Genomic DNA, 24,514 nt, shown 5'->3' on the forward strand with positions numbered 1-24,514 from the left:
ACTAAGACAAGATAATCTATAGCTTAAGGGGTACCTGAGCAGATCCGGAAGCAACCAGGAGCAGCCAGCTCATCTTAATTGTGGTTCCAACTACAGTCCATCCTAAATTATTACAGCTTTTGGCTTATGACAAGACACTTAATGTAAGGCCATTCTGCCACTTTACACCAGTCACAATTCTCCACAGGCTCCCAGTGTGCAGCCTGGATGCTGTGATCTGGTTAAATGCACTGTTCTGCTGCTCCCACTGAAAGCACTCGTCACCACATTTACACTAGCCAACTCTGATGATTAATGGATCAGGGAGGAAAACAGTTCCTTTTTTAGATAAACCTGGAATGTCAATCAATACTGAAGGTAAACATGATGACAGAGAGCTAACCGGGATAAATTTGATTTTGTTTTCCAAAGCATAAGAAGCACGCTTCTTTTCCCTGGCTGGGATCTGTGCTCATGCACACCAAAAGCCCTGGCCCCTGGCTGGCAGCAGGGAGCTGCTGGGCAAGGTCACCTTTAGGATTCTGGGAGAAGGGCCCTTAGCAGGCAGATGTCTTTGGGACCCTGGTTGGTAGAGCTTGTGACCTGTGTGTCCTCATGCAGGGATAAAGGTGCTGGAGCTGCAAGCCACAATTGCCACCTCAAGTATAGATTGAGACTCTCCGCACCAGGTGGAAGGTATGAGCTCATTTGAAATTACAACCTTGGATGCTTCTGTAAAGCAGTGCCCCATCTTTACCCGCGGCAGGTGCTTTCGGCTCTGTCTTAGGGTCTTCCCTGTTGATTTCTCATGCTCTTTTGCCAAATCCCCTATTTCTCTGATGCTGTCAAAATACGGATGCCCCAACAGCTGCTCACATGTCAGTCTCTCGGCAGGATTCATGTGGAGACAGCCCTGAAAGAACAGAAAATACCCTCTCCTTACTTCTTTAAAATTGCATTAACTTATTGAAGTCATTTTTTTCTTCTTTGAAAGATTAAACTCTTCAGTTGGGAACAAAAGGGGGGAAAACTTTCGTTCCTTCCACAATCATTCATGGGTAACCACATAATGAATTAATAAATAGTTTCTAGGAGTAGTAACAAAAAAAATCATTTTCTCCACCTTGTTCTGTTCCTGAGGCATTTGGCGCTCTGCCCTGAGGGAGTAGGATACGATTTTTGAGTTCACCTCAGTGTCTCACCAGAATAATCCACCTAACCCATTTGGTTCCTTGCCTGTACTTAGTAAAAACTAGTTTTTTATTTAAAAAATCACACATGGTAAAAATAAAATTTATACAGCATGTAGCAGAGTCCCTTCAGCACTCTAGTTCTTCCATTCTCCCTTCTAAAATCAGTTATTTTAAGTATATTCTTCCAGAAATAGTCCATGCATTACAAGTATCTATGTGTATGTAAGGAAGGAGAGGCATAATATACATCTCTTTATGTTACATCATTCTTAACTATTTGCTTTGCCAGTAAATAGGCCAGAGGGCTCATACTTGGATAGATTAAATCTCACAATTACATACCCCAAGGAACTGTCTCATTTTTTAAAATTATAAATGCATCAGTAAATGTTTTAAATACTTTTTGAAATGGGTGGGACATTGTCTGTAACTTGCAAACATTTTAATTGGTACCTCATTTTACATAAGGGCTATTATATTTCTGAAAATGTGTATATAAATCAAGTTTTGAAATCAAAACCTATTTCCAATATACTAGGGAGTTGGCTATTTAAAAGAATCCTATGGCTAAACATTTTTTTGAAGAAAAGGATCCTTTTGTAAAACAAACCACCCCAATCTTAAATTTCTATTTTGTGTTAATTTAGATTTCAAATACAGTTTAAGTTTATTTAAAGTGAAAAATACTTTCAGATGTTTTCACTGTTATGTGACCCATTTTAAAAAATGGAAAATATGTATACTTTTCAAAGGAGAAGGAGAATTCTAAAAGGAACACTTTTCAATCCATGGATTGATATACATCATTCAGATTCCCTAGTGATGCAGCTGCCGTGTGCTTCCAGGTCTGTTGGAAGCCATGATTTTACCTTTAAGAGCCCCAGGGCAGGATAAGAGATGTTTGGAAATTTTAATTCAAGTGGTTCCTGTTAAAGAAAAGAAAACAGGGATTTTGTTTACAGCATATATTCAAATATAAGGTTACCTCAGATTGAATTTCTTTTGAGTGAGAGAAGCATCTTCCTGGCACCTTCTTCGCCTCTTCCACTCTCTGCCCACCCCACCTCCCTGTGTCTGTTTCATAAGCTCCTTCTTTCCCCACCTCCAAATTGTTTTATAAGCTCCTTCTCTCCCCACCTCCAAATTGCTTTTCCAAATTTTCTTCCTAACCATTAACCCCCTTCACTTCCTGAAGAACTGATGCAGGTAGCAAATTGTGAGGGAATACTAAGGAGAGGAAAAAAACCCAAAACACTCGTCAAGCAATTGTTATTTCCTTTTTTTCTGCCTCAACTTATATAACTTGCCTTGCCTTAGAATAATTTTTGGCATTTATCTTGGCATTTATAGAAAGGGGCTCTGATTATTGCATTTATTGACATTTACATAAAGGGAGCTACAAAATAGATTTTTTTCCCGACCCAGAAAATATTTCTTGGTTTTCTAGAATAAACACTGTTCTCTCATCCCACAAGAGCCTGCTGTTTCCCTGATCATCCTACTGTTTAAAGAGTCTCCTGAGCAGACAATTCATCAATCTCCCTTTGGCCCTTTAAGGCTCTTTTGCTCCAGTCACAGGCAGGAGACAATCAGGAATAATAAACACTATAAAGTAGAAGGAATGCCTATGTCAGGCAGACAGGCCAGTTAAAGAGATATACAGCTGATAAAGAGGCTAAAGAGGAGGGGAGCTGAGAAATTAAGAGCTAGCCAAGCGGAGTCAAATAAATGACCAGGTGTGTTGTGTGTTTAAAGATGGCAGTTCCCTGGTGCTGCCATCAAGATTAAGAGCACAGTGTTACTTGGGACAGGGGAACCAGCCAACAACAACCAATTCCTGAGTGTGCAGTTATTCATCACTAATAAGAGATAGGAAACTCCAAAACTGAGGCTCTTCAGACCAACAGGGAAAAAAAAAATCCTAAAGCGGGTTTGTATCAGCCTTTGAGAGCGGCCCTCTCCACCCCCATAGCTAAACTATTTCTCTTGCTATTTCTGTGTGTTGAATCTGAGCATCTCTGGGGATTGCCTTGACATTGCTGACATTGAGCCCTGCTGTCTCAGCAAGGACGCCTGGGACGAGGCCGGCTGGTTGGCTGCGATAGGATGGGCCCATCCCGCCTGCTTAGCCGGTTTCCCTGCCTCAGAAGCAAGCAGGCCTCTCTGGGGCAGGGTTGCTGACCCGCAGAGGGACTGGGGCACAGATGTTCAACCAGCACAGCCCCCCCACTTCTTCCTGTGTTTCTGTCAACAGGAAATCGCCTGCAGCACAACCTCTGGGAAACCATAGGAAGCCTTTTACACTGATGAAACTGATGAAACCTGGGTTGTTTCGGAGGCTTCCCCGGTAGAAAAGCGAACAGGAAATCGCTAAGGGATATTTAGCGTGAAACTGGGAACGTCCAGGTCACAAGGGAGCCGGCTGGGTCACCTCCCATATGTCAGGTGTCATTCCTGCTTCTGCGGCCCCGCAGGCTCCCAGCTGCCCCACTTTTCCTATTCCTAGCGCTGCAGGAGCAGGGGTGGCGGGGAAGTGGGAGGTGGGAGACTTCACTGCAGGACAGGCCAAGAGGTTGGGAGAACAGACAGCTCCAGTGGAACTGGATGGACCTTCCATCTGGAAACTGAGTAATGGAGAAGGGTTAGTTTCCGTTTGAAAGTACCTTCCTTAGGCAGTAGGAACTCAGGATCTCACAGACCTTAACTGTGCTCAGAAATGTTTCTGAGTATAATACAGGCTCATTAGAAGACTTTTGAAAATATTAAAAAACCATAAAGAAAGAAGCAAATCATCCCACCACAAAGAGACATTCACTGTTAATATTTTGGTATATATCTTTGCAGCCATTTATTTCACTAACGTAAAAATCTTTGCCTGATTTTCCAGAGGTTGTCATATTATTTTATATTTATACATGTAAATGTGTATATTTATTAAATATTTATTAATTTTATGTCAAATTATATATACTGTTTTGTAACTTTCTTTTTCATTTAGCAATATGTTGCGGACATTTTTTTAGGTGATTACATACGAATCTATTTTTATTAGCTATGTGGTACTTCTATTGTAAGGACATACCATAACTTATTTAATTAATTCCCCACTGATGGAACACTAAAGGAAATGATTTCTATTAAAGAATGTCATGAGAAATGCAAATCGAAACTACAATTAGTTATCACCTCACACCGGTTAGATTGGGCATCATCAGAAAATCTACAAACAATAAATGCTGGAGAGGATGTGGAGAAAAGGGAACCCTCTTGCACTGTTGGTGGGAATGTAAACTGATAGAGCCACTATGGAGAACGGTATGAAGGTTCCTTAAAAAACTAAAAATAGAATTACCCTATGACACAGCAATCCCACTTCTGGGCATATACCCTGAGACGACACAATTCAAAACGACACATGCACCCCAATGTTCATTGCAGCTCAATTTACAATAGCCAGGTCACTGAAGCAACCTAAATGTCCATCAACAGATGACAGGATAAAGAAGATGTGGTATATATATATATGATGGAATATTATTCAGCCATAAACAGGAATGAAACTGGGTCATTTGTAGAGATGTGGATGGACCTAGAGACTGTCATACAGAGTGAAGTAAGTCAGAAAGAGAAAAACAAATATCGTATATTAACGCATATATGTGGAATCTAGAAAAATGGTACAGGTGAACCGATTTGCAAGGTAGAAACAGAGACAGAGATGTAGAGAACAAACGTATGGACACCAAGGGGGAAAAGGGGTGGTGGTGGGATGAACTGGGAGACTGGGATTGACACATATACACTAATATGTATAAAATGAGAACCTGCTGTATAGCACAGGGAACTCCACTTTGCTGTACAGTAGACACTAACACAACACTGTAAACCAACTATACCCCAATTAAAAAAAAGAATGTCATATCTTTATGCTTTTGTCTAATAGTTTCATTGGAATAAATTCTTGAAAGTGGGTTAGGATATGCATGTTTTAAATTTTCTTCAATTTTTGAAAAATGTGTTTTCCACACATTGGCCATAGGGGACAGGTATGAGAGTAAGGCTGGCCAAGCAAGTTCATCACCGTTTTCCCCCAGTCTGGGAGTGAAAGCGCAGTAGAGTAGGGGGTTTGGACAACGCTGGATTTTCCCTGGATGAGTCATTGTCTAAAAGTTAATTGGCTCTGAGCTTCATAGCTTCCACTGCTGAAAATGATGAAGGACAGGTGAGGCTGGGGCAGGTAGCTCTGCATTCCTGTCCAAGATGCTGGCTAAGCTCTATCAGCAATCTGTAACTTAGCACTGAAGGCCATGATCTTGCTAGTCAATTTGTCCCAGTTTTCTTTTTTACTCTTAGACTGATCTTCCATTGCCAAGTGGACCATGGGGCTCAGGCTGGTGCATAACTACCAAAACCTAGTTAGCCTGCAACTCCTCATGTACATTCATCGAGTGAGAATGATCCCCCTTAAACACCCTGGTAACCTTAGCTCTGACATGCAGAGCTCTTTCCAAAGTGGGTCACTCACCATATCTTCAGGGTCTGGAATTTTTACCCCACTGAAGTACTGATTTGTGCTAAATACTTGATGGTGCCTAGGAATGAGGTCTCCTTTGGACAAGAAGAAAGAGAAAGGTAAAATTAGATAGGTTGTATATATTACAAAATACTGAGTATAGCTCCCTGAAATTAACATGATATTATAAATCAACTATACATCAATAAAAATTTAAAAAAAACCCCAAAACAAACCCACAAAAAATAAATAAATAGAAAATAAAGTCTTTTTCATCCTCTCAAAGAAAATTAGATCAGTTAGCAAGCACTGCTCTATGGTTTCCTTCCACTGGTGCTATGTTGGTCAGTGCCTATACCTACAAAGGCTGCAATTTGCTTCTCCAATCAGAGGGAGAGGCACTGAGGGAACTTTCAACAAACTGTGCCGAGACCCACAGTGGGTGGAGTACTGTGTTAGGCACAGAGAAGGCATGAACGGAAACTAAAGGCTGCAACGTTCTTGCCCCTCAAAGGTTCACAAAATGTTTGAGGAGTCCAAACCAAACAACTCAGAAGCGTGTGCGTGCACACACACATACACACACTAACAAATAATGGCTTTTTTTAAATAGCGAAAGTATGCTGGAGAGGGTGTGGAGAAAAGGGAACCCTCTTGCACTGTTGGTGGGAATGTAAATTGATACAGCCACTATGGAGAACAGTATGGAGGCTCCTTAAAAAACTAAAACTAGAACTACCATATGACCCAGCAATCCCACTACTGGGCGTATACCCTGAGAAAACTATAATTCAAAAAGATACACGCACCCCAATGTGCACTGCAGCACTATTTACGATAGCCAGTACATGGAAGCAACCTAAATGCCCATCAACAGGCGAATGGATAAAGAAGATGTGGTACATGTATACAATGGAAGATTATTCAGCCATAAAAAGGAAGGAAACTGGGTCATTTGTATAGACATGGATGGACCTAGAGACTGTAATACAGAGTGAAAGAAAGAGAAAAACAAATATCGTATATTAATGCATATTTGTGGAACCTAGAAAAATGGTACAGATGAACCATTTGCAGAGCAGAAATAGAGACACAGATGTAACAAACGTATGGACACCAAGGGGAGGAAGCGGCGGGGGGTGGTGGTGGTGGTGGTATGAATTGGGAGATTGGGATTGACATGTATACACCAATATGTATAAAACAGATAAGTAATAAGAACCTGCTGCATAAAAAATAAATTAAATTAAATTTTAAAAATTAGCAAAAGTGCAACAACCACAAATCAAAATCATATTCACTGAATACTGATGGGTCGAGATAAAAGTGTATTGGCCTAGCACTTAGAACAGTGCCTGACACGTAGCAAGCACTCAATAAATATCTGAGAAAGGAAGGGTTAGGGTTTGGAAAGGAGCACAGAAAGGGAAGGAGGGAGGGAGGAAACAAAGCATGAAAAATCTAGCTAGAAGGAATCTGTTTCCAAATTGGAACCACCTTTACTTGTTTTACCAAATAGCAATCACTTGGAAATCCCACTTTATGTACTGTCTAGAAGCACTAAAGATGTGAAGTAATAAAACAAAAGGAGCATTTCCATATTCTGGGGGATTATGTGAGGCTCACCTGCCCACATTTCAGCCAAATAAGCTAAAATCGCCCTCATGTAAAATTCCAGGGATATGACATCTGAAGAGGAATTTTGTTCAGAGAACAGATGGAGATGCTCAGAAGGGCACCCCTGGCACACCCAGGCCCACTTCCCAGAGCAGAGTGAACAGTGAAAGCCTGCCAGCCAGGGCCCCGGAAACGCTGCTATTGGACTGGGCTGGAGTTCCAACCTCAGGGTATCAAGTTGGCTAAATTTACCAGTTTGTCTCGGAACTTTACCTTTCACTCAAATCCAAAAACTGCTGTCCTTGCCCATTTTGGACGAGCCGACAAAATATGCTCTCTAATGCCTTGTCCCAGGTCTCAGTGAGCTTCCTTTCCTCATGAGCACATTGTCTGTACCTTAATAACCTTCTTCCACCGGAGAGCTGGGGGGTAGGACATGGACATAGTGCCCAAAAATCACTGGGAAAACACAGTGCCCCTGGCAGGGCTCCAAGGTGACTTACATGTCACTCAGCAAAAGCTACCAGCAAATACTTACTGCCTACTGTGTGCAGATGTTGGTGGAGGATAAATAGAAATAAAAGACAGGATCTCAGCCTCAGGCAGCTTACAGCACCTTTGGAATGATGCAAGCACAAGACACAAGTACAAGACAAGACATGGCAACAGCAGATGCTACATGAGTTTCAAGGGAAAAAAGTTTGCTTCAAACTGGGAGTCATAGCTCAACTCCCTGACTTCTGAAGGGATCAATGACTGCTCACAGATCTGTTCATCTGTCCCTTCCTTCCCCCTCTTCTCCTCCCCGCTATTCCCCAAGAGTAGAAACAAAGGAAAGGACTTTGGGGGTGGGAAAGTAAAACAAGAAGGGTGACATAAGAAGAACCAGGCTTTCTTCCCGACACTTAGAAGGTTGAGCATCTTCTAAATAGCATCTGAATAATCCGAACTAGCCTGACAGGCTGGAGTCAAGGACATCCAGAGAATGAATTACCACATCATAATAAATGAAGCGAAACACAACAGCATTCTGTAGACTGCTAGGCTCTTATAGAAATGTATGTTTTTATTGTTGCTATCATCATTCTTCGGAGTTTAACTTGATCCAAACTATGTTGAAGAGAGAATCTTGTGTCTTTTTGGACAATTAGAACATACTCAAAATCGCTGATTCTTTTTCTTAAAACAAACCTGGACCGTTAATGGAGCCATTTCATTGAGACTTTCCCTCTTTGTGACTGTAAAGGGCATTAGATGAGACTAGGAACTTGGCTCTGCCCAGCACTGACACGGGTAAAACTATCCAGTTTCCAAAAGGCGGGACAGAAACACCACTTACCCAAGGTTTTCCTAATCAGATAGAGCTGATCCACATCTGATTTTCCGGGCCACAGAGGCACTCCTGACAGCAGCTCAGCAAAGACACAGCCAATTGCCCAAACGTCTACTGGGGGGCCGTACTGCATGTCCCCCACCAACAGCTCTGGGGAGCGGTACCACCTGGTGGCCACATAGTCTGTGTAGTAGTCACTCGGTCCAGCTGGCCAGTGATGGGACATGGAAAACAGAGAGAGCAGTGCAAGCGAGGAATCAAAACCAGGAGGGGGAAGACCTGAGAAATCAAGCTTGTGTTCCATCTGTGGCTTTCCTAAATCAGTGGTTCATAATACTGGGTGCACATTAAAATCACTTGGAATACAGTATTTTAAAAATTACTGATGTTTGGGTACCCCCCCAGCCCAATTAAACCAGAATCCCTGGAGGGGTATCAGTATAGTTTTTATAGTTAGAGTTTATAGTTTCCCAGATGATTCTAATCTACAGCCGAGGTTGAAAACCACTCTTCTAAAACAGTAGTTCTAAAATGTACTATTTTAGCAAAACATGGTAGAAACCAGGAGGCTAACATACTTTTTAATAAGCACTTTACTGTGGTAAAATTTACAGATAGCATACATTTTAAACCAGTGTATATCGACATGTTTTCAATTAATTGCAGACGTGTAATTTATAGCAAGCTTATGCCCTAAATATACAGGAACCAGCTTTCTATAACATGTAGATTCTTTATCATATTAAAAATCTTTCCAGCTTTGACACTTAACTAAAGAAAACTTCAATACTCACTCAAAAGCCGAGCGAATCCAAAGTCGCAAAGCTTAATCACAGAATGTTTTGTGACGAGGATGTTTTCTGGCTTTACGTCTCTGTGTATGCACTAATCACAAACACCAAACCAAAGCAGATTAGAAAGGAGCAACTACAATACATGGACTAAATAAAACATATGAATATTTAGCAAATATTTGAGAAATCGTTTGAACCTCTCACTGGCCTTTTGGAAAACAGACTACAGAACAGCAGCCTAAAATAAACCTAGTACCATACCCATCACAGCCTGAGTCAGCCCAGATTCCTGAAGGGTCCCTAAAGACCAACAAGTGTGAAAGGAAAAATGAAAGTAGGGTAGCCAGATAAACAACAAATAATTTTTTAGTATAAGTATGCCCCACGTAATGTTTGGGACATATTTATACTAAAGTGTTATGATTGTTCACCTGAAATTCACATTTAACTGGGTGTCCTGTATTTAATCTGGCTACCTTAGGTGACAGGGAAAATGTTAAAAGGCTCTGGGTGAGGCCTGCAGCATGGCTGCAGGAGCTGCAAGTTGGTGCCTAAGCAGAATTCACAATCCAGTTGTTTAACTGAGAACAGAACACATTCCGCCTGGTAAACAGGACAAGCCCTGGGCCTACTGAGATAAGCTGGGAAAGAGAAGGGCGGGAAGCAGCAGCTTGCCAAGAGACCTCCCTTCCAGCTCTGACATTCGTCCCCACCAGATAAATAAGAGCAGGCAGTGCTCACCCTCTGGGGGGTCGCTAGATGTCAGCTCCGTCCCACACACATCCAGCCTTCTTTCTGTGCCTCCACCCCACGGGATGTAGTCCCCATGCCAGAGTTTAGACACAAATCACCTGTGGTTTCCAGACTACAGCTGACATTGCTTAACAGGGTGATGCTGGAAGAATGTTTAAGAATCTTCACATGATTTTCTTATTAAATAACAATTTTTTGGCAAGGAACAAATCAACAACCTAATTAAAATTACATAAAAACAACCGTGGGGTCATAGTACTGTTCAGGTTCCTAATAACCTTCCCTTCTTCCAAGTGTTTTCCTCTCTGGAGGAGAATGTTGGAGACTTCATGGCTGATACCCTGGGATGATCTTGACTCTCTAGAATCTGGAGAGATGACAGAGTTTCCTCTTGGGCCTGGCCTAGTTCTCACTCCAAAGAATCTTCGGGGTGAGACCTCACTGTGTTTCCCCATGGGTATTTATTATTCTGGAAAAACTGGGGGGAAATAACTGAATTATTTTATTACAATCTATCTGATTCTCAGCAAATAATGGCTCTGAGATCTCCACTTTTTTTTTAACCACTGGCTTCAAATATTACTATAAATGGGTACACCCCTGAATATCATGATGACAGATGGTCAGAAGTACTCGTAAGCAAGAATGTGCTCCTATTCTGCTCTGGGAATTCTTTACAAGTTTCTACAACCCTCCCCCCAATGCACATGTGGCCAAACAGCTTCAGGGGCTCTCCAGGGAACTGTGGTATGCGGATATATTTGTTCTTAGTGTCTCTGCTTTTCCCCACCAGGGCCTTTCTGCAGCCTCTCTTGCTCCCCCATCCTAAAACCTGCTCTCAGGAAACTGTTAGCCCTCACTCACAGTACCTATAAGGTGTCCACGCTCCCTGCTATGCATGCATTTGGACAAGGACTGTAGCCGTGAGCTAGGTGGAGGAACAGCCGGGAGAAGTGCCGCCTACTCTCATATTTGCTTCTCTGGGAAGGCAGCTTCAGGGGAAAAAAAAAAACATTTAGAACAGCGTGAGGAAGGGGATTCAGCCCCACCAGTGAAATTGGACCCTGGCTGTTGTCAGGATGACATATTGCGGTAAATTGCCCTTGTGGCCAAAATGAAGCTCTGATGTTGGAGTCTGGCTTCTGTGCACAGGGACTGGGCCATGTTGTATTGGAAGGAACAGCAGGGTTCCCAGCATCTGTGAAGTCACACCACCTGGGCAGCGGTCCACTGTGCTTCCCGCCAGCCTCGCTGTGGCTGGGAGTGCTAGAGGTTTCCACTGGCTGCTTTGTTGCAGACTTGGCACCTCTATCTCACCAACGCAGACACTAGTACGTGTGCATGGCACCTGAGACTCCACGTACTGCCCTCAACAAGCATGAGCCACCTGGGGTTCCCCTCCCCAATTTCAGAGTATTTTGAGGGTTCCAGACCAACACGGACTCCAAGTGAATGGGATCCTACCTTATATCTGAGCAGTTCCTAAGCAACGTAAAAATAACTACTTTCTTAAAATCATAAAAATGCATCTTTAAAACCTGAACAAGAAGGACTAGCTACGTTGGCATTTTTAGCGTCTACTTACCCCAACCAGGCTTACGAAGATTTGGGTAAAAAATTCTATCCACAAAAGTATGATATAAACTTTGTACAAAGGCTCCACCTCAGCTTAAGGGCAGCCTTCTGGTTTTTAGAGGGAGATCATGAGACTTACATTGTGTTTATGGCAAAAATTTACGGCTTGCAATGTCTGCCAAGTTATGCTCTTCACAAGATGTTCTGGTACCCTATTAAAAAAAAAAAAAGCAACACAGACACATTCTTTAGTGTTGCCATGGAATTCAGCTCAAAAAAGGAAAAAAGCAAACCAAGACAGGCTTAAGTAGTGGAAAATCCTAGGTCACACATACAGTCATCTAACTCATGCGACAGGCATTCCAGGGGTCCAAAGCGTAGAGAACACATGATCAGAACACTGCTGAATTCCAGGGACAGCAAGGTAACAACAATGTAACATCTACGTCTATAGGGAGGGACCAGGAAGACCCACAGGGATTTCAACGAGTACTTAAGACCACCTACCTCGAACATCTGTGGCACCACCGGGAACCTGCCTGGTGACTTGAGCTCCGTCTCAAGTTACCAGGCAGGTAACAAAAAAGGAGCTTTTTGTTGATGGCAAGTTATTAGTAAATATCAAGCATGAAAAATGCTGTTTATTTTTTCAAGTTGCCCCAACTGATGGCCTTGAAGCAGAACTCATCTTCCACAGGTGGGCACATGGTTTCTTCAGATTCCCTAGGCAGCACTTTTTTTATTATTATTATTATTCATGCTTGCATTGGGTCTTCTTTGGGGCACACGGGCTCCCCTCTAGGCTTCATGGCATGTGGGATCTTCCCGGACCAGGGATTGAACCCGTGACCCCTGCATTGGCAGGCGGACTCCCAACCACTGTGCCACCAGGGAAGCCCCAGCACTTTTTTTTTAAGGTAATGAAGATTTTACTGATGGTAAGGAAGAGGTTTACATTGCACACTAGGCAACAGAAGGTCATAATAAGTAGACGCCCACATAGGCATCTTGGTTCTTTCCTCACACCGTTCCTCTCTGGTAGCTGGCTGCATCCTGTTCACATCTCCCTGCCCTGTCCTCTATTACAGCATCTAAACCTCATGCCACTGCTCCCAGCACTTGCTCCCTGACTCTAAGCTTACATAACCAGGGCAAACAGTGGCCCCAGTAGGTCCTTTGTGTGAATCAGAAAACGGTACCTGCTCTGAGAGCATTTTTTTAAAAATATATTAGGCAATGAGCAAAACGAACTACAGAGAGAGTACATTTATTTTCAAAGACCCCCGCCCACCAGTTAGACTTAACTGTTTTTACAAATCCAACATTAAACAATGTTGTGATCCTCAGCCAGAACTAATATGTACACCAGGGAGGAAGTTCTGGAGTACTTGTGTCAAGGTGACCCAAAAAAGTCACTTCCAGCCTCCGGGAGGGGCTATGAGGCCACTGTTGTCACAAGCCAGATGTTCAGGAAATCCTTTCAAGCAGATAAGGGGAAGCTGGAACAGTGGGACAATGTGGAGGAAATGAAGAGGCCACTTCCATGAAGAAGAGCTGGGACATTCCTGGGCTGAAGTAGCTTTTCTCCAAATTCCCTTCCTTATTCTAGCGACATTAAGGTACAGATGCCAGAAAATCTCACCTGTCTAGAAAGAAGGCCTAGAAAGATACAACTAAGAAGAGGACATTTCAGGGGACATGCTTTCCCCCAGCCTCAATTTTTTACCCAGAAAAAAATAGAATATATGTTGATTATGTAATGAATTAAGTATTAATATAAGGTTATTCAGTACCAGGCAATTTTAGTCTCTAAGAACATTTCCCAAAAGAAATTACGGGGCTTCCCTGGTGGCGCAGTGGTTGAGAGTCCGCCTGCTGATGCGGGGGAGACGGGTTCACGCCCCGGTCCGGGAGGATCCCACATGCCGTGGAGAGGCTGGGCCCGTGAGCCATGGCCGCTGAGCCTGCACATCCGGAGCCTGTGCTCCGCGGCGGGAGGGACCACAGCAGTGAGAGGCCCGCGTGCCGCGGAAAAAAAAAAAAAAAAAGAAATTACGCAAAAAGAGCATTTAAAAGTAAATTATAATAGCATATCACTAGCGCTCCTCTAACACTAAGCACCTTGTTACACAGTTTTCAAACGTAAAAATTCTGTTCAAGCTACCTAGTGTCGTCTTCGGTCAGCTACTCAGTCCACTTTTTTTTAATATATATATTTTATTATTTATTTATTTAGGCTGAGCCGGTCTCAGCTTCGGCAAGCAGGATCCTCGCTGGGCATGCGTGATCTTTCAGTTGCAGCATGCAGACTTCTTAGTTGCGGCATGCAGACTCTTAGTTGCACATGCATGAGGGATCTAGTTCCCCGACGGGGGATCAAACCCAGACCTACTGCATCGGGAGCACGGAGTTCCACTCACTGGACCACCAGGGAAGCCCCTCACTTCACTTCTTGATTACTCTGTTTCTGCTCTGGAATGCCAGGGCCTCAGATTCTATCTCTAAGACCCCTTTTAGCTGAGGGATGATAGGAACCAGGTTTTTCACTGTTGGTGGAGGGAGTTACAGATATGGAAAGGAAGAAAAATAGAATCTATTCTGTGGCGCCTCACTGGGACTGGATACTCACATATGTACAGAGGGCGCTGTGCTGAAAAGGGTGCTATCTTATACACATGCTCCAGAAAGCTTTTCTGCTTAGGACAACATCTGACGGAGTGGTTAAGGTGATGAGAAGCGGCCCAATTTGGACTATATTTTAAAAATAGAGTCTTCAGGATTTTCTGAGAGATTGGATGTGAGATTCAGAGAGAAATCAAGGAATGACACCAAGTAATTAGCCTAAGTTGCTGGTTTATGGTGGGGCCCTTTACTGTGGAGAATGCTTGGGGAGAATCCGGGGAGGGGAAGGGAGGGTGGATGGGTGAGATGCTTCTCAGCCATGCAAGGGAAGACTCTGGGAAAGGAGTTCTGAATTCAGAAGGAAGGTCCAGAGGGATAAATTTGGGAAGCATAAGCATAATGATGGGATTTACAGGCCTAGGAGTGGATGAAGCCACCTAAAGAATGAATCCAGAAAAAAGAAGAGAAGGTCAAGCCCTGAGGCCCTGCAACATGTAGAGATCAGAAAGAGGAGGGGGACCCAGCAAGAGACTGGGGTTGAACACCAAGTGAACTAAGATGACACTCAAGAGAACACAGTGTCACTGAAGCCAACTGATAAAAGTGCTTCAAAGGACTTCTGGGTTAAGATGGTGGATTAAACACACCCATCTATTTCACTCTCTCCTAAAACCTAACTAGAACGACACTGAAGTTCAATCTAAATATAATAAGACATCATCTCACCCTAAGACAGCTTACAGTATCTTTGGGAAAATAAAAGTACAAGACAAGACATGGTGACAGCAGGTGAGAGCTACAGCTGTCCCTCTGGAGCCCACTGAGCTGTGGTCCAACTTGACAGAGGTACTCCCTCCAGGGAGGGTGGAATGGAATCCATCTTCCACTCGTGGGAAGAGGTGCAGGAGAAGTGCACTCCTGGGTCCTCCACCAGTGTGACCTCACGGCACTCCTCCTGCCTGCTTTGGGGACTTTGTTTCACCCCCAGGAACATAAAAGCTTCCTTTTATGTTACTCCTCCAAGGAGTAAGGGGGTATCATTAGAAATATCTGTGGTCTAGATTTCTGTGTGACTGTACCATCATTTTAGCCAATTGGAGACAGAGATCCTTGGCCACACTAAGTAAGCAAACCCAGAAAGAGGAAGACCGGAGATCCAGGAAGTGGTGAATCAAACTACAGAGAAATTCCAAGAGGGGATTCAAAGGATGACAGCAAAGGGAAGTCCCAGGAGGACAGCTGGTCAGCGGGCTTGGAGAACAGCAAGCCAAACAGATGGAGAATGGGGGTCTAAAGGCAGGATATCACCAAGGGGGCAAAAAAGTGAACTAATGGATTACCTGATTTGATTATCCTGTGGAAAAGTATGCTGAGAGACTATTAAAAAGAGTGGAAAAAGTTAGCAATAGAATACTAAGCAAATTTAAAAAGCAAGGCAAATATAATTTGCAGAAAAAATACAAAAAGAAACCCTAGTATGGTAAAATGCTCAGCTATAAGTAATATTTACAGGCATAATAATGGGAACAGTGAACGCTGAATTAATAAAATTTTAATGTAACTACTTGGGGGGAGAAGGGGAAGCAGAGGAAATAATGGTGTAAGAGAGCTAAATCCTCATCTATCAGAATAGTCTGTAGATAATGTCTAAAAATGTCTAAAAATTAATACATCAAGAAATAGCAGTACATCACTATTTTTATTACATTACATTGCTAGATTTAATTTGCTAAGGTTTTTTACACCTAAGTTCACAAGGGATATTCACCTGTCATTTTCTTTCCTTGAAAAGTCCTCATCTAGTTTTGGTATCAGGTTATAGTGGTCTCACAATATGATTTGGAAAGTACTTCTTCCTGCTATATTTTCTGAAAGAGTTTGTGTAGGATTGCTATTATTTCTACCTTGTATGTTTGAAGGAATTCATTCATCAAATATTTTAATAATAGAAACCAAAGTAGCATGACTATAAGGAAAAAATATATATAAATCCACATCATTGGTGATAAGGTGAATTGGTTCAGTTTGACAAACCCTATGAGCCGATAATCCCATTTTGAGAACTTCTAAAGAAAAAGTGCAAAAGAAGAAAAATCTTCTTTTTGTAGGAAGATTTTGAGAATAGAATCATTTATCAGACAAGACACTGAAAATGGCCTCAATATTCAACAATGGAGGAACAGTTAGATGGTAATGTAACTAGATGTGATATCTTATAGTTAATAATAGATCTAAAAATTATACTGCAACATATTTAGAAACGCACATGAGGGGTTTCCCTGGCGGTCCAGTGGTTAAGACTCCGTGCTTCCACTGCAGGGGGCGCAGGCTAGATCCTGGGTTTGGGAACTAAGATCCCACATGCCTGCCGAGAGGAGAGGCGGGCAGGAGGGTGGGGCGTGGCGGAGAGAAATGCATATGAGAAAATATTAAGTGAAGAACAGAATTGGGGGGAAAAGTCATTTCATCACAGCAACACAGAGAATGTGCTGCTTCGTCTGGTAGGGCGGCCAGCAGCCTGGCTCCTTTTACAATGGTCTTCAGGTTTTCATATACAGACACTTAGTTTTGTCAGCACACCAAGACAGTATCCATTTCAAAGGGGCAGGCGAACATTACACAAATTTACTAGCCTGATATATAAAGCTAGAATGCTAATTTATTCATCCATCTTTAAATTCTGAGTGCCAGCTTATGTTCTCGTTGTAGGCAATTCCATAGAGAAACTCAAGTTCTAATGAGAATGGTGTTTGGTGAGCAAAGAGTTGGAATGAGAGAAAGTACACAGTTTGACTGGTTATTGCCTTTATGCTGAGACAGTTTAGTTGCACCCATCTCCAAATTAGGAAGCTGTCATCCTTAGATAAAATATGTGTAATCAGTCACATCTAACCAGCCTGGCAGCCTCCTATCCCTTTAAGGATGCTTTGCATATCTCTGCCCTGATGCATAATGTGTTGGTTTCACAAAATAACTCCCAGAAAGCAAACTTCTGTCTCTCCTTCCAAGTTTTGGAACGGATGGACTATGACCCTAATGTCCTGATAACAAAATTGAAATGAACAGAGAGAAACCTAAACAACTGCTGTGTGAAAGTGAACAGATTAAACTGCATTTTAAACACGTCTTCAGAAATAAGAGAGACGAGAGAGAGATGACAAAGAAAGACCATGGATCTCTTCCCAGGTTCTCCATACAGTAACGGTCCTTTCCACCACTGCTCCTCTAATGTTTGTCACATTACAAGAAGTCAAGCAATCAACATCCATTCAAGCTTCATTTCTACACAAGGTTACAACAAAGATGGGGACGAAAGGGCTGGCCAAGCTCCTATAGAAATAATATGTTCTTTGAAATTTATCTTATAGAAATATTTATGTTTACTGTAGCCTTATTATTAGAGAAAAACTAGAAACAATCTAAATATTTATCAAGGGGGGGGTTGAATAAAGAAACCATGGTATATTTGCACCATGGAATTCGATACCATTTAAAAAATATAAAAGTAGAGATGTAGGTATGAATAGGGAGACAGCTCCCAAACACACTTACAAAATGAACAGTATGTAGAGTTCAATCTCTTTAAATACATATATGCATAGAAAAATAATTAGGAAACCATTTCTCAAACTTTATTTCTATATGTTTCTGTGTTGCTTGACATTTTTACAACAAACAATGCATCACTTTAAAAAAGAGAGTTTTAGAAAAGTTCTGGAATTCCATTGTCAGAAACTGAAAACTTGTAGTAATGCCCTTTACCCACCAGATGTTCTTTGAACAAACTATATGAGAGTCAGAGGAGGATCTGGTGGTAATGGAATACGCACAGGAAAAAAATGGGTGAAGTGTCTGGCTGCACTTACACAGGGACAGAAAAATGAGGAGAGAACACCTAAACCAGTTGTTTATGAAACTTTGACAGAGGAGAGACCAATAGTTAATAGAATAATAAGTACAAGGCCTATTCAGTCCTACAGAAGATAAGGAATACGCTTGTTTGAGAGCAAACATAAGCAACACGAACACAGCACTGGGAATTATAATGGACACATATTTATGCCACTATAACAGGACATATTCTGGCATAAACTTGCTTGTTAGTAGCAGCATGAATGTGAATCTTCTCCAAAAGCCTCCCAAAGGAGTTCAAGAAGTTATCAACATCTTACAAGGAGATAAATTAGTATCCATTTCAGATTCAAAGTAGAGATAAGTCTTTGAGTCTGATTTAGCAGGAATTATTTTTAATAATTAAAACATTGCCAAAGTAATAAATGGAACATGGAGAAAATATTAAAAAAACAAAGTGGAAAATATCTATACAATCATCATTCAGAGATAATCTCTATTAAAACATGTATATTAATTACTTTTCTTATTTTCTACCTATATATAAATTCTATGAAAGTGAAATATGTTTTTTTATTATAGCATTTTTTCTTCATTTTGCAACCACTCATGAACATTTCTCTATGTCAATGTTTGTTTTATCTTATAAGCATGATTCTTAGCAGCTCCACTGTATTCCATTGTAAAGACATACTATAATTTACTTAACGAATCCTCTATCATGGGACATTTCAGTTGTTTCCAATTTTTTTATTATAAACAATACTTTAACAATAGACACTTTTTAAACTAAATATTTACACACATACTCAATTATTTTCTTGTGGTAAATTAACAGAAGTAGACCCACTGCCAAACTGCCCTCTGGACAGGTTGCTCTAGCAGTGTACTAATAATTTCCTTGGACAATATTAGGTTTTAGAAATTTTTAATCAAAGTAACTCTTTTTAAATGAAAAATAAAACATTGTTATGATTACTCTTCTTTAAAATCACCTTTAAGGATCAATTTATCAGTTTGAGGACTCAGTCACTCCACAGCAAGTATTGAGAATATACCAAGTGCCAAGAATTAAGCTAAAAATTACTGGGGATACACAGATGAAGAAGGCACAGCTCTTGCCCTTGAAGATTTTATAGTTTACTGGGCAAACATAAATAATTCCAGAAGATGTAATGGATACCACAGGAAGGAACTCCCGAGTCTCCTAAGGTAGATATCATAAGGAGGTCATCTTTGAGCTGTATCCAAGGGCAAGCAGGAGTTTGCCAGGCAGAGAACGGAAGGTAGGGCAACCCAGGTGTTCTAAAGCCTAGGATGCAAATGATTCCATGGGATTGAAAACTGGTGGGAAATGGGGTGTTTCTTGCAGAGTGAGTGAGATCTTGTATCCCATGCTAGGAGTTTTTACCACACCAGTAAGCTTTGAGGAGCTATTAAATGACTTATGTAGGGGAGTGACATGATCCACTTTATATTTTAGAAATTTGTACCTGGAAATATAGTGATCACAGGACATTCTTGGGGTAAATGTACAAACCTAAGGAGGACCAACCTGCCATCAGGCAGGAAAAACGTCAGCATTAGCACATTATCTTCTGTTGATATTGTCTAACAGATCACATATGAAACTAAAAGGGAACTGCAGTCTTCTGAGCTCTAGGTATTGTGATCATCAACTCATAACACTGTAGAGCTGGAAGTTCTCTTAAATTTTACCTGGTACTAAACTCTCATTTTTAGAGGTCAGGACACCTGTAAGCAACTTGCTAAAGGTCACACAGGTGATGCTGACCCACTTTTACTGGGAATACACTCACAAAGTTTTATTTTATAGTACAGCTTTATTTTGTAGATCTCTACATTGAAACATAAAGTTTTCCTATGAATTTCAAAATCGTTGGTTGACAGAGTTAATGACATTTACTCCTTAATGATGACAAGCAAAATTCTGAAATAGCATTTAAAGGATCGGAGAATCCAAATAGGATAATGGAAAGTAACTTTTATTTTTAAAATACATACACACACACACACACACACATCCTTAAACTTCAAAGTAAATGCATATGATCTGACTTAGAATAAATCTTACTTTTCAAACTTGCTCAGTTATTAGTGTTCCTTAAATCAATCTTATATTTGACAAACCACGGCACAGTGTCATTTGGAAATGAAGCTGCTTGTACTTAACCACACACGTGTCTACCAGTCTTTCCCTTCTCTAACCCACCTCTATATTAAAGCATTTTCTGGAACATATATAACAGATTTTAGCCAGTGGAGTTAAAAAAATCTGCTTCCAAGCCTCTAATCACTCCTCATCTTGTCTTTTTATTCTTCTGCTTAAACTATATGCTAAAAAAGAACTGACTCCCAATTGCTTGCAACCCCCCACTAATCAGTGTTTCTAAGTGACTCAATCTAACATGATTAATCAAACTCCCTGCAACAACCCCCTAGTTCCACGTAGCACGAGTAACTTATACTAGTAGGTTTAATTGAAGTGTCACTAGCAAGCTGTCAAAAGAGCAAATATCAACATAGTCAATGTTTTCTCCCTTGAACACGTAATTTCTCTGTATCAATGACTTGCTGAAAGGAGGGAGGTGTCTGTTCTCTTGGCTCTCTCTGGCTGTGTAAATTAACAAGAAAAGCCTGTGCCATGGTCACTAATGAACCGTGAACCACTTTCATCCTATCTGCCCGGAGGTCATGGCAGATCATACATAACCACCACCACATGGCAGAGCAAGCGCTTGGCCAAGGCTTGAAAGCCTTGTTGAAAGACCTCAGCCTCCAGCCACTGGAGTGCGAATGTGAGCCAGGATGGGGTGCCGTTCCATCATTCTGATCTCCAGTGCACTCTACATAGCGTCTTCAGCCAAAGTTGGGCTCCCAGGAACACAGCAAAAGACAGAGAAGAGGAGATATCCTTCCCTGTTCGACTTCTCTGGAGTCTCCTCAACTTGCAAGTCAAAGGTCGCCTCCTCCATGAAGTCTTCTTTGATTGACCCACTTGGAATCATATCTTCTAGGACCTTGTAATCATTCTACCCTCTCCCTCTGGCACAGTGACTGGTTCCAGGGATAGTTGCATCACCTGAGCTGAGCCAATCAGTCTTCTACTGGACTTTGTATGCAGACGCTACCTTCTTCTAGAACTTCCTTTCTTCTAGAATGGCTACACAGGTTGATAAAAGCCTGTGGCAATGCTTTCTAGTTCACACTTTTCCCTTCCTAACTGCTTCCATCTCACAGCACACACACATACCCTCCAAAATCAACCCTGTAAAGGAGACTCAACTCCAAGGCAGAATGAAGCCAACACAGAGAGGAAGAGTTGGGAGTCGTTGGTGCGGGGGAGAGAGAGACAGAGAAAGAGAACAGCCCCACCTAAGGCGCTCTGCCTTAAAGACACCCAGCTGAGGAGTGGGTGGGAGCCAAAATCCAGCCTGCATTCTGCTCACCCTGGCAAGGAGCGACCTTCGGAGGAAGGGATCTCACCCCCACCCCCTGCCTTTTTTTTTTTCAAACAAAGGCTCTGTCTGCTCACCGAGCCTTCTGCTGCTGCACACAAAGGTGTTGCCTGTGCTAGAAATGTGTTATAAGATCAGCGGGACCTCCAGAGTCACCTCTCCAATCACAGCCACCACCACTTCCTTTTTCACCTACACCCGGCTTCAGTTGGGTTTTTTGTCATTTGTAACCAAAAAGTTCTGACCAATAGAGCAGACCAGATCCTGGGTTGCTTCAGATAAAACACCACGTTTGTTTTAGCCTTAAACTTCCTATTAGCCATTGTTTTTGAACTCTACCTTTCAACCTCCAAGTCCTTATGCTTCCCTAGGCAGGCACAGAATAACTAATATCCCTCCTTTTCTTTCCTAGAGACTGACATAGCATTTATGCAGAGATAATATACCAAGAAATCAAGTTCAACCGAATAATGTAGTTGCTGCTTTCTTCATGAAAATGATGAGTTATGATTTCTTTCTCAACATTTCTGGTAACCCCTCAGCAGCAGAGTATGCTGGCCAAACACTGGCTGCCTTTGCCTACCGTGAAAAAGGGTCATAACTCATTTTCCCTCGCAAACCCTAGTGTGTTTTGCTGTGTTTTGTTTGTAAACGACAGGTCACTCACCCTCTTTGGTGTTTGTCCAGCTCGTGGAGCACCGTGTGGTCACAGTATTCAAACACCAGGTGAAGCTTCCGCTTCCTCCTGAAGACTTCGATAAGGTTGACGAGGTTGGGATGCTTGAGTTGCTGAAAACACAAAAAGCAAGGTGCTAAAGTGGAAGTGTGAAAGACAGTTTTCTCTAATTTTGGCCCAACAGAAGAAAGGTATTTGTCCTTTAGAAAAATTCTTGTCTTGGATTGACGGAGGCTGTCGATAGCACTATCTTTCTTCACTTGATGAGCTGTTCGTTAGCAGCCTGTAAGTGAATAATGATCATGATCCTGGTGGTTAGTGAAGGTAAGGAGAGATATGAGAAGGCTGGGAAAAAAGAATGAAAATGTCCCCTCCTACAGAGATCTCCCTGATCTCCCCAGACTGGTTCAGTGTCCCTCGTGGCCCCCCTGAAGTATGAATCCTTTGGAATCCTTCAAACCTACTAATTGTTCAATTGATTGTTTAATGTCCTCTGCTGCCAACAGATATAATGGATACATTCTATAGAATATAAGAACCATGACAAACATCAGGGTCTGTGTTCTCTTGTTTACGCAGAATGATGTTGTATTCCCAGAATGGGGCCTTGCACATAATAGGCGTTCGATCATTATTTGCGAATGAATGAGTAAATCAGGTTTCCTAGGCTGATGAAACCTTTTAAAAGAGAAAAATGAGGAAGACTCTCCAATCTGATATGCCTGAAGGAGTGTATCTAGAAAACACAGGCAGGAATGAACGTCGGTGTTGACAGAGATAAATCTTGTACTTAGCTTTCTGGCCCCTCCTGTCCGTGATCCTACTGGAAACACTACAACTACGCAAACCACTGTGAAGAGAGCAAAAACGGTTAACTTTCTTTAGGGCTTGAAGGCCTCTGGGCAGTGACCTAAGAGAGCAAGAGAGGAAGCCGAAAGGCTTCTTAAGGCCTAGTCTCAGGAATCAGGTGATATAACTTCTGCCTCATTCTAGTGGTCAAAGCAATCATGAGATCCACCCTCCAGATCCAGCCCAGGATGAAATACCACGAGGTGAGCAGGGCGCAGGTGTTCCAGCTGCGCTCATTCCCTGCCAGCCCTCATCTAATTCGGCTACGTGGGCGAAGTCACGCAAGACCCCTGAAGGAGCAATCAGCCAAAGCATAACTGTGAGAAGTAAGAAATCATTCTTTTTTAAGCTACTAAGTTGTTTTTTTTTTTTCGGTACGCGGGCCTCTCACTGTTGTGGCCTCTCCCGTTGCGGAGCACAGGCTCTGGACGCGCAGGCTCAGCGGCCATGGCTCACGGGCCCAGCCGCTCCGCGGCATGTGGGATCCTCCTGGACCGGGGCACGAACCCGCGTCCCCTGCATCGGCAGGCGGACTCTCAAGTACTGCGCCACCAGGGAAGCCCTAAGCTACTAAGTTTTGAGGAGGTTTGTTCATGCAGCACTAGATAATAACCCTGTAGTAGAATCATCAGGGGAACTTTTGAAAACTGCAGATGCCCCGGCACCACCCCCAGAGATCCTGGATTGGTCTTGGACAGGGGCCCAGCCATCTGGTTTTTTCCCCCAAATTCTCCAGGTGATTTGATATGTAGACAGAGGTATTAATCATAGGTAGACAGATATTTCATAAATGATAAAAGACAGAAGGAGAAAAACTGAAGTTCTTGAACTGCACACTCCAGCACATTTGTATAGATAGTGAGAAGAGAAACAGTCAGCAAGAGAAATACTAAGAAAGACAATTATTTTCTCATTTTCTTTGTAAAACCCCTCTATCTTCAAGATGTGAAATTCCTGCTCCAGCAATTACACTTGATGAAACAAATATAAAACAGCCAAGACACTCTAAAGCCCATTAGCCACATTTGGGCCTTAGAACAGAAGGCACTCCAAGCTCTAAAGCCCCAGATTTACGTTCCCATAGCTGGAAACTTTTAGCCTGAACTAACACTTTCCAGTTATAGGAGGACAGAACTGCCTGCTGTTTTAAACCAAAGAATTGCGTTGGCTCAGATGTCTCAAACAGAAAGCAAACGACCAAGTTTAAAGGGGGTAAATAGCAGCTTTATGACAATTAGCGGAAAGCAGAGATTTTCTTACAGCCTCTGAAAAATAACTG

At 42.1% G+C, this 24,514-nt stretch overlaps 1 protein-coding gene across 5 annotated transcripts in view; it reads right to left on the reverse strand.

Moving 5' to 3' along the window:
• Positions 1-24,514, reverse strand: part of CDKL1 (cyclin dependent kinase like 1) — a 63,522-nt gene that overhangs the window by 3,948 nt on the left and 35,060 nt on the right. For 2 of the 5 annotated variants that reach the window (XM_060294793.2, XM_060294792.2), the window contains 7 exons: positions 22,378-22,499; positions 11,897-11,969; positions 9,430-9,520; positions 8,642-8,842; positions 5,698-5,780; positions 2,042-2,098; positions 701-892 (listed from right to left, as the gene is read on the reverse strand). In XM_060294793.2, coding sequence (XP_060150776.1) covers positions 701-892; positions 2,042-2,098; positions 5,698-5,780; positions 8,642-8,842; positions 9,430-9,520; positions 11,897-11,969; positions 22,378-22,499 — 819 coding nt within the window. The remainder of the gene's footprint in view (positions 1-700; positions 893-2,041; positions 2,099-5,697; positions 5,781-8,641; positions 8,843-9,429; positions 9,521-11,896; positions 11,970-22,377; positions 22,500-24,514) is intronic. The other 3 variants (XM_060294794.2, XM_030854915.3, XM_060294795.2) reach the window with 3 other exon arrangements.

Source organism: Globicephala melas, chromosome 2 (assembly GCF_963455315.2).
Source record: "Globicephala melas chromosome 2, mGloMel1.2, whole genome shotgun sequence".
Lineage (NCBI taxonomy): Eukaryota > Metazoa > Chordata > Mammalia > Artiodactyla > Delphinidae > Globicephala > Globicephala melas.